Source organism: Nannospalax galili, unplaced genomic scaffold (genome assembly GCF_000622305.1).
Source record: "Nannospalax galili isolate Female #2095 unplaced genomic scaffold, S.galili_v1.0 scaffold221, whole genome shotgun sequence".
Classification (NCBI taxonomy): domain Eukaryota; kingdom Metazoa; phylum Chordata; class Mammalia; order Rodentia; family Spalacidae; genus Nannospalax; species Nannospalax galili.
In genome coordinates, this window is record NW_008344592.1 from 1,603 (window position 1) to 12,214 (window position 10,612).

The 10,612-nt window shown below is 44.3% G+C and overlaps 1 protein-coding gene across 1 annotated transcript in view; it reads right to left on the minus strand.

The window, feature by feature from the left end:
- Positions 1 to 7,660: 7,660 nt before the first annotated feature.
- Positions 7,661 to 10,612, minus strand: part of LOC103740209 (GDP-fucose protein O-fucosyltransferase 1-like) — a gene marked incomplete at its 5' end in the record, with an annotated part of 10,657 nt that continues 7,705 nt past the window's right edge. Inside the window, 3 exons of the mRNA XM_029567206.1 lie at positions 7,661 to 7,718; positions 7,992 to 8,104; positions 9,291 to 9,473. Coding sequence (XP_029423066.1) covers positions 7,676 to 7,718; positions 7,992 to 8,104; positions 9,291 to 9,473 — 339 coding nt within the window. The remainder of the gene's footprint in view (positions 7,719 to 7,991; positions 8,105 to 9,290; positions 9,474 to 10,612) is intronic.

A 10,612-nucleotide genomic window follows, 5' to 3' on the forward strand; every position in this document is an offset into this window, starting at 1 on the left:
TGGCAGTCTCTTATGAAATGAAATTAATATTTACCACATGACACAGCTATCCAAATTAGAGGTAGTTACCCAAGAAAAACTAAAATATAGTTGTTAACAGATTTCTTAATAGCCAAAACTAAAAACAACCCCATATACCTTTAAATGAATGAACACACACAAATAAGTAAACATGGTAAAAATAAATAAGAACTTAAAAAGCTATTAAATCCTAAAGCAAAAACAGAAAATAATTCCTATAGCCATGACCTCTATCAGCAGGCACTAATATCCTATTTTGCTTCAGAGTTTAAAACAAAAACCAAACAAACCAAACACCGCATACCTAGTGCCAGCGAGAGGACTCAGAAGGTAAAAAAGCGCTGGCCACCAAGACTAAGGACCTGAATTGGATTCTCTGAACCCACATGATGGAAGGAGAAGACTGACTCCTGCTAGTTGTCCTCTGACCATCACATACACATGCTGTGGCACATTCACATGCATACACCCATACACACAAAATAAATAAAGAAATAATAAATAAATGCAAAAAATGAAAGAAAAACCTCAACCTTACCATCTCTTTCCCTTCTTTTTTTCTCCTTCCCTGAAAGTAACATGTTTTTAAGTAGGAGTACATCCATCCACCTATCCATCCATCCCTTAGTTTCCTTGTTGATACAACAGAGCTGAAAACAGTCCTAACATAAGGCTATTTAAAAAAAAACCCATATATTAAGGTATACAACATGATATTTGGGTATACATGAATGTAATTAAATGATTAGCACAGTCAAGCCAACTGACATAGCCATTTATAGGGCTATTCAGAGGATTAAATGGATTAATGTAAGATCTTTAGAACAGTGCTTGGGATACAAAAGGTCTCACAAAATTCTGGCATCATCATCATATTGCATATAATCTAGCTCAACTTTATGTTTTAGAGACTGGACCCTGTTCATCATGTAGATCACAGGATCATGAGAGCATCTCAAAATTTTCCAGTTTGCACAAGTCTCCTGCTGGCCAGTGAGGTTGTTGCATCCTTCACTCATATCACAGTGCTGCAATGACCGTGCCACTCATTCTTCAGACCTATCACAAATATGTTGTTGAGCAAAACCTTCAAATGTCCAGATTGGTCACCACTTCCAGGCCTGAGTTCCTGTTCTCCTCTGCACACTGATGTGCTCAGCAGTCATAATCTCCACTGCCAGAACTGTGAGCCACTAAGGTCAGGGACCTGAGCAGTTTCTTCTCCATGATTCCCCCAGACACTGGTTAGAGGCCTATGCCATGGAAGCAACACCCAAGTAGTCTGACTTTGCATGGCACTTGGCTTGCTGGACTTTGAAGTTTCTGTTTATATGTACATATATAGCAATAACCCACTGAGTCTTATTGCATGACAGGCAATTGCTTTATATGTCTGTTAACTCATTTGCATCCTACAAGAGCCTTGCCAGGGAAGTGTGACTACTCTTACAGACGAAGAAACTAGGCCCAAAGAGGCTAAATACATGCACAGCCAAAATAGGAGCTGGGATTGAACTCAGGCAGTCTGCTTCACCAGCTGTAGTTTTTAAATTTTATTATTTTTATATTATGTGTATTGAGAGTGTATTGCCTACATGTATGTAAATACACCTGTGTTGTGCAGTGCCTGAAGAAGTCAGAAGAGGGCATTGGATCCCCTGGGACTGGAGTTATGGACAGTTGTTAGCCACCATGTGGGTGCTAGGAATCCTGGGTCCTCTGCAAGAGCAGTCAGTGCTCTTAACCACCGAGCCATCTCTCCAGTCTGCCCCCACCCCCCCTTTTAAGACTCTTGTTAGCTGGGTGTGATAGTATGTCTTTAATCTCAGTACTGGGGAGGCAGAAGCAGGTGGATCTCTGTGAATTTGAGGCCTGGTCTACACAGCAAGCTAGTACTACATGGTGAGACCCTATCTCCAAAAAAAAGTATTTTATGTGTTTGTGTGTACCTAAGTGTATGTATGTATACCACATGCACACAGTGCCCACAAAGACCAGAAGAGGGTGTCAGGCCCTGTGGAACTGGAGTTACAGGTGGTTGTGAGCTGCCACATGGGTGCTGGGAACTGAACCTGCGTCCTCTGTAAGAGTAGCCAGTGCTACTAATGGCCAAGCCATCTCTCTAGTCCCACTATCTATCTTCTTGTCTCCTAGATCTTACTCTTATCTTTCTACCTGGTCAAGGAGCACTCACTGGGGAGTACCAGGCTTACTTTTCTGAGTTACAGCCCCTGGCACAGGTAATAGGTGCCATAAATATTTTCAGAATTGAATGAGTTAGAGGGATTCAGGAGCCTCATAGAATAGCAGGGTATACTGATGGGGGGTAGAAAGGAAGAAACTAATATTATTTGAGTACCTACTATGAGCCAGGCCCTAGGCTAAGTCTTTTCAGACTTCACCTCAAGGGCCTTCGAAAAGAAAACAGGCTTTCTGATCTCCTAGGGAGGGGGAACATTAGGATAAAATCAGGGTTTGTGCCCTTCCTGTTCTTTTGGGAAGAACCTGGAACTGACTCAGTGAATTCCATGTTTGGAATGTCTGTCCTTGGTCCCTGAGTACTGAGATTACAGGTGTGTGCTACAATGCTCAGCCACACTTTTCTAAGAATTTGTGTGTGTACTGTATGTATTCTGTATGTATAGGTACAACTGTGTATGTGTGTTTCTGTATGTATAGGTGCATGTGTATTGTTCCATAGATGCTTGTTTTTGAGACTCGGTCTTCACTGAACCTGGAGTTCACTAATTAGGCTAGACTGGCTAACTAGAACCTAAAGACCCTTCTGTCTCTACCATCCCAGTGCTGAGATTACAAGTGTATGCCACAGTGCCCACCCAGCCTTTTTACATTGGTTCTATAGATCAAACTCAGGCCTTCAGGCTTGCACGGCAGTTACCAACTGAGTCATCTCCCCAGCTCCCAAACTTATTAGACCATTTCACTAATGCCCACAAAACCTTGTGTGGTGACACTCTAGCCCAGTATCTGATCTCTCCTAAGAGGTGGATTAAAGACAGCAGTCAAAGCCAGGTGTGGCAGTGTATGCCTTTAATCCTAGCACTCTAGAAGCAGAAGCAGGTGGATCTCTGAGTCTGACCCAACCTGGTCAGTCAGGGCACCCTGTCTCAAGAGAGAAAGAGAGAGAGAGAGAAAGAGAGAAAGAGAGAGAGAGAGAGAGAGAGAGAGAGACAGACAGACAGACAGAGAGACAGACAGACAGACAGACAGAGAGTGCCAAGCCAAGTCAAATGTTCCAGCTATTTGGGAAAGTGAGTTGAGGATCAGTTGAACTTATAACTTCAAGATCAGCCTGGGCAATAAAGCAAGACCTTCTATATATATAAAAAAAATAATACCCAACAAGGCCGGGCATGGTGGTGCATGCCTTTAATCCCAGCACTCAGGAGGCAGAGGCAGGCGGATCTCTGTGAGTTCAAGGCCAGCCTGGTCTACATAGTAAGTTCCAGACCAGCTAAAATAAAATGGGACTAGAGTGATAGCTCAGCAGTTAAGGGTACTTGCTGCTCTTGCAGAGGACCCAGGTTTACTTCCCAGCACCCAAAGGGCAGCTCACAAACATCTATCACTCCAAATCCAGGGGGCATCAAGCATGCATGTATTATAAGACACACACGTAGACCCATACAAATAATGTAAAATAAAAATAAAAATTATTTGGGAGGCAGAGGTAGGTTGATATCTATGAGTTCAAGACTTAGCATGGTCTCATAGTGTTCCAGGCCAGTCAAGGTTATGTATGAGACCCTACCTCAAAAAGAAAAAGTAAATTAAAAACAGACAGCAACAAAGCATGGCCATCAAGTCTTTGGGTCTCTTTCCATAAAGGGGACTCTATGTTGCCACTCAGTAGCACTTGACAAAAGTGACACCGTGTAAATTTCCAGGCCTGGGCATTAGAGAGTAGTGGTTTCTACTTCCTGCCTCTTGGGAACCTTTCTGGATGCATTCTTTCAGAACCCAGCTTTCAAGCTGTAAGAAGCCCAAGGCACATGGAGAGGCCACAAGTATGCATGTTGTTAATGGCTCTAGCTGCGCTCCCAGATGACAGCCAGCATCACCTGCCTGCCCACCTTACGTGAGACTTGTGCACGTTGTCCAGTGGAGCCTTCAGCTGACTGCAACCATTTGAGACCACAAGCAAGAATTGCCTAAGTAATGCAAGTATCCTGATGCAAAGGATGAAATTGGAAAAGCAAACTTCCATTCAGCCTTAAAGGGAGTAAGATTTTGACACATATTACAATACTGGTGGATCCTGAAGACAGTATGTACATGAGTAAGTCAGATGCAAAATGACAAATGCTAATACTGTATCCAATGCATGAGGTTCCTAAAATAGGTGAGGTCACAGAGAACAGAGCTTGCCATGGCTGGGGCAAGGGAAGTGGGGAGTTAAAAATCAGTGTTTAATGAGCAGAGTATCTGTTTGAGAAAAGGAAGAAAGTTCCAGAGATGGAAGGTTGTAATGGCTGCACACTTCAATGACTTAATGCTACTGAGTTGCATACTTAAAATGGTTTTTCAACAGCTTCATTAAGCTGGGCATGGTGGTGCACACCTGCAGTCCCAGCACTGGGAGCAGAGGCAGAAAGATCACCATATCAGAGGCCAGCCTGGTCAACACAGTGAGCTGCAGGCCAGATCTTGTCTCAAAACAAAACAAAACAAAATGAAACAAAACAAAAACAAACAAAAAGCTCCATTAGCATAAATGTGTAAATATACATACTGCTGATCACTTTTGTCTTCTTTTTTTTGTGTCCTCTATCTCAGAGATCTGCCTGTTTCTGCCGCCCAACTGCTGGGATTAAAGGCATCACCCTGGTTTGCTGCTCACACTTTTTTGAAATCTCATGTTTGAAATCGATCCTGCCACCATGACTGTTTAGTGTGTGTAGATGTGTACACTGACATAAAAATGTAGGAGGGGAAAATGTACTTACCAAAAGGCTAATGGTCTCTGCAGTAGTGGGATTATGAACAAATTAAAATTTTCTTTTTGTTTTGAGAGAGGGTCTCATGTAGCCTAGGTTGACCTCAAACACACTATGTAAGGCCAGAGTGACAATGAACTCATGATCCTCCTGCCTCAGCCTTTCAAATGTGAGAATTATCTAGGTATGAGCCACCATGCCCAGCAATTTTTTTCTTTCTTTAAAAAAACAAACAAACAAACTACCAAGTCTGTGGTGGACATTCTAGACCAAGAAATTTAATTATTAACCTGGATTTAAACTTTGTATAGCAGTAGAGATACTATAAAGAAAATGGAAGAACAAGCAACATCCCAGAATCAAGAGTTGTCCAGCTAAGCCCAGTGTACCGAAAGAACCACGGGAAGTAACGATACACGGTTGTCATGCTACTGAGTTTTGGTGTCGTTTTTATGCAATGGATGATCGCAGTCTCCTACCAACCTTCTTATTCCACACCAACCACACTAATCGTCTTTCTGACCCTTGACTGTACCATGCTAGTTCCAGCCTTAGCACCTTTGTGACATCTCCATCACAGATTACCTTCCTTCTGACTCTTAGTTTGGCTGGTTCCTTCCCATCCTTCAGGTTCCATCCCTGACAATCAAATATCACCTACCCATGTCCTTCATAGCACTAACATGTACCACTCAGCAATTATTTTACCTATGTAAAAGTTTACTTGCTGCCTCCTCCACTAGACTCCGAGCTCCATCAGAACGGGGGCCTTGTCTGTTTAGTTACTGATTGCATCCCCAGCATCCAGACCAGTGCTTGGGAAGGAAGTGCTTCTTTATTATGTGTTGAAGAAAGGCAGGCACCTGGGAAGCCCTAATTCCCTCAAACTACCTCTTCAATATCATCTTCTTTTCCCCAAAATTGAATGGTTAAGGCACAAGTTTAAGCTCTCATGTATTTCTTACAACTACACGCTAAGGGACACTCCCTGATCAATGAGCCCATGCACACAACACTGCCCCTTCCTGCCCATTAGGACTGGGTGCTTTGTCTGGCTCTTGGAGATTCACTTTTGGAGCACCTTTTAGAGTTGTGGCATAATTTTATTGTGGCACATCATCAATGGAGACAAATCCTACACTTGATCTTAGCCAGAAGACTGAGAAGCACTATTAGGGACAAACCCTTATCTTTTGAGTCTGTCTTCCAGTGATGCAATGGCTGCCTGTCATTCAGAAGTGAGTAGGGAGAATCTGGCAAGTGATCAAATGGAACAGTGTTATCTCAGATCAGCAACGAAGGAGATTAGACTCTGACCGACTGAGTAGCCCAAGTGGCTCTTGTACTAGTTGGAAAGAAAAGTCCCAGAACAGAGTGAGCAGCTGCTGACAGTACAGCAACTTGATGCTCGGTCATTTAGAACAGATGCTTTAGCCAGGTCTGGTAGCATACACTTTTCTAGTAATCCCAGCACGGGGAGGCAGAGGCAGGAGGATCAGGAATTTAAGTACATTCTTGGCTACATGGTGAGTTTGAGACCTGCCTGGGCTATAAAGTGAGATCCTGTCTCAAAAAAAAAAAAGAATGGATTCTTTGGAGTCAGACTATCTAGGTTAAAATCCCAGTTCTGCTTCAAGCTTCATGACTTTGGACAAGTGACTCTGTTCTTCTTGGTTTCCATTGCTTTATGGGTAAAGCTCAGATGACAACACCCACCCCACAGACTCATTAAATCTGAGTCAATAACTATGAAGATGTAGAAACAATGTCTGGCATATAGCAGTCATGAACTATGTATTAGCTCTTATTACTTAAATATTTACATTAGAGCCAAACCAGTCATGCAACAGCCCTACCACCTACCACCTTGGGTAAGTTATTTAACTTCACTGAGCTCAGCTTCCTCATTTGTAAAACAGAGGCCTTGTCAAGTGGGTAGTTCAAGGGTAGAGGGCTCGCCTAGCATGTGTGAGGCCCTGAGTCTGCCACTTCATGAAATCTCTCACAGGCTTAGTTAAAATAGGCCTGTGAGTGTGAGTGACAGCTAACTTTGGTTGGCTTACTATATGCCATGCACTTCATATGCCAGAAAGCAAAACTTACTGAAGCTCTTCTTGTTAACCCAAGGTAGAAACTGGGACCAGAGAGCTGGAGTAGCTTGCTCAGAGTCTCCCAAAAAAGAGGTCACAGTGGGTCAGAGTTCAGGCCATGCTCACTTTTTGTCTCTACAGGGGTCTATCACTGGCCTACTGACCATCAAGTGCTACAGCTACACCTGAATTCACCTGCTTCTCTTACCCCCTAACCTAATATGACTACTTTTGTGGTGGTGGTGGTAGACCTGGGGGCAAAATTCAGGGCCTCATGCCTGCTAGGCAAGGTTTGTGCCAGCCCCCATTCTGACTTAGCCCTAGCTCTTCCCTGCCATGCTAGAGCATCAATGGCCAATCACCATGAGTTTATCAATCTGACTAGAGACTGGTTCCCCAAACACCAGAGCTGGATTGTCCTCGTTTCTGTGTCTCACACATGACAGATGATCTACAAATATTTCACAGCCTGTACCTGTGTCCTGCTAACCTATTTTTTAATAGGGTCTACTGGCACACAATTAATAAAGCCTGGCTAGTAATTATGAGGATGACATCATTTCTCAGTCTGCACCTGAGCTGTTCTCCAGGCACTGCTTCCAATTTTCACCTTGTGAAGAGGAAGACAAAAGAGGAGTGATTCTCACGCCTGGAGGTGGAAATCGACATGCATGTGACTGCACAATGTCCTTTTTATGACATCCCTTATCAGCCCAGACTCTTGCTCAACCTCAGGGTAGGTCAACATCCCGCTGTGTCAGGCACTGAGATGGGAACAGATCATACGGGATCCCAAGTTCAACTGACAGAACAGAGTACCTGCACCTTTGGTCTTACATGAAGGTAGGGTAGAGGGGGGAAAAGGCCAGGAAAGAGCAGAATGCACGAGTCCTCCCTAAACCCAGTACTGCTATCCAAGTACCTCTGGATCCATTGTTCTTTGTAGGAGGCACTGAAGGAAATGCCTGTGAACAGCTCTGACTTATTGAAACTCATATGAAACTGGTCCCAGAATGGCCCAAAGGGATTTCCTTCCTGCAGAAAGAGAGTAGAAATTTTACCAAGTAGGAGGGAAAGCCATCTGGGGATGGGGATGGGGGCAAGAGACTGCAGAGAGAGGGGCTTAGGGGATGTCATGACAACTGGATAACCAGTAAAATACCCTCAATGAGAGAGCCCCTTGGCCTGGGCTAAGGAGAGGACTTGGCTTCTAGCAGAATTTGAAAGAATCTATTCTGTTTATATGCCATGTCCCACTAACCTTAATGCACTGGTGGGACCTGGCAAAGAGTGAACCTTGGGCTGGAACTACAGTATAGAGTTTTAAGAGACTTTCAAGTCCAGCAAATACAACACCCTCATTTTCTTCTCTCTCTCTCTCTCTCTCTCTCTCTCTCTCTCTCTCTCTCTGAGATGGGGTCTCCTGTAGCCCTAGGTGGCTTAGAACTCACTATGTAGACCCAAGCTGGCCTTGAACTCACAAAGATCCGCCTGCCTCTGCCTCCCACAATGCCCGGCCTAACAACACCCTCATTTTCACAATGGAAACAGATGCACAGTAGGCAAGACCAAGGTCAGTCACACAGCTGATAAGGGCAGTGCTAGGACTATAAGCTAGGTCTCCCTCCTCAAATTATACAACTCTTTTACTACTCGCCTCAAACTGTATCATAAGCACCAAAAGACATATTGGGGTGTGTCATATTCTCAAGTACCCAGAATTCAGTAATTTCTACTGCTCATCTATGACAGCTCTTCATCTACCCATGGGAGGCAGGAAAGCATTCAAGTTAAGAGAGTGGACAAAAGAGCCAAATTATAAAGGGGAGGCTTCCAGCTTGACCTTGCTGGCTGTGTTTCCTCTGTACAAGGAGGGTGTTAGTAGCACTTTCCCTACACAGCAGTCTGAGGACTAAAGGAGTCAATATACATAGAGCTGTTGGCTTAGTATCTGACATGTAGTAGCGCTATGTGAGCATTAGTTATTACTGACACTACATGTTACAGTTCATAGGCGCTCTGATACCTGGCCTGCTTTCCATGAGCCACCTCGAGCAGGGAGAAATAAAGGCTCAGAGAAGCAAAGTGTGCCAAAGGTAACACTGCTAACCAATGCCAAAAACAGATCCGAATCTCCATCTTTCCATTCTAAGCCCTTCTAGTGCTTTTCCCCCTGCACTGCCATGTAGTCTCGGGCTGCAGGACATGCAGCAAGATCTACCTTCATTGGGCATGTCTTCTTATCAGGGCTTCGCTGGGCTGCCACCTCAAAGCAGTATGCCACCCGCTTCTCAGGGGGCCAGTGAATGGGTGCCAACTTCTCCATGAAGTCCTCCAGACTGACAACCCGATGGTAGGCCTGGAGAGGCTCTAGCTTGAAGTACTTCTGGTAGGACACATGGAGCTACAGGAAAAAGAGAAAAAGGCGAGGTGTAGGTCCCGACACAGTGTTCCCACATTTACTAAAAACCATACACTCCAAGACCCAGACTACATAATTACATAATGAAAAACTTAAGATATCAAAGTGGCCTTGGACTATAGCCCAGAGGTAGAGTACTGCCTAGCAATGTATGAAATCCTAGGCTTGAACACTAGCACGGCGGCAACAACAGGACATCAAGGTTAGGGCAGAGACACACTAGAAGACATCTCCAAAGTCAAGAACGAATGGTTGTATCTCTAGTGTTCAAAAATGCCTGCTGGGTGGATCTCTGTGAGTGCAAGGTCAAGCCTGGTCTACATAGACAGTTCTAGGTCAGTCAGGGCTATATAGTGAGACCCTGCCTCAAACTATACAAAACAAACAAAAGCCTGCTGATCTATAAGAAAAGATAGGCAAATGATTGAGGTGAACAAGCATGCACAGCAAAGGAAACCCAAATACTGACACACCAAAGAAGGTGCAGTCTCTCCAGTCGTCAGGAAAAAGTAAACTGCAGTATCACTTCTCACCGTGAGAGCAGCAAAAATGTTAAAGTGAACGCTAATTGTTGGAACAAATGTGGAAAAAATGAGCCCTCTGTACATGCTGGGGCAGCCCCTTTGCCTGTGATGTGTCAGTATGCACAGAACGACATGCTACTGTGCACTCTGAACCTGCAAGTCTGGGAGAATGGGAATTGAGAATCCCATTTCCCAGACTCATCTTCTCTGCTAGGTATTTGCCCTGAAGAGGATCTGGCACTTTCTACAAATGAGTCGGAAGGCTCAGTGTCACAGGAAGTACAGGAAGGAGGTGGAAGGAGTCCTATCATAAAATCCCTGAGGGTGGCTGCCTCAGGGGAGACAGAAGGACTAGGACTAGCTATTATCAGCTTTACCTGCAATGCTTTTTTTTTTTAAACAGAAGTCAGGCATGGTGGCACATGCATGTAATCCTGCCATTTGGGAGGTAAATAAGATCAGGAGTTTGAGGTCAGTCTGGGCTTCCTGAGACCGTCTCAGAAATGAAAATAAGGAAAATAAAAGTAGACAAGAAAGCCAGGCGTAGTGGCTCACGTCTTTAATCCCAGCACTCAGGAGGCAGAGGCAGGCAGATCT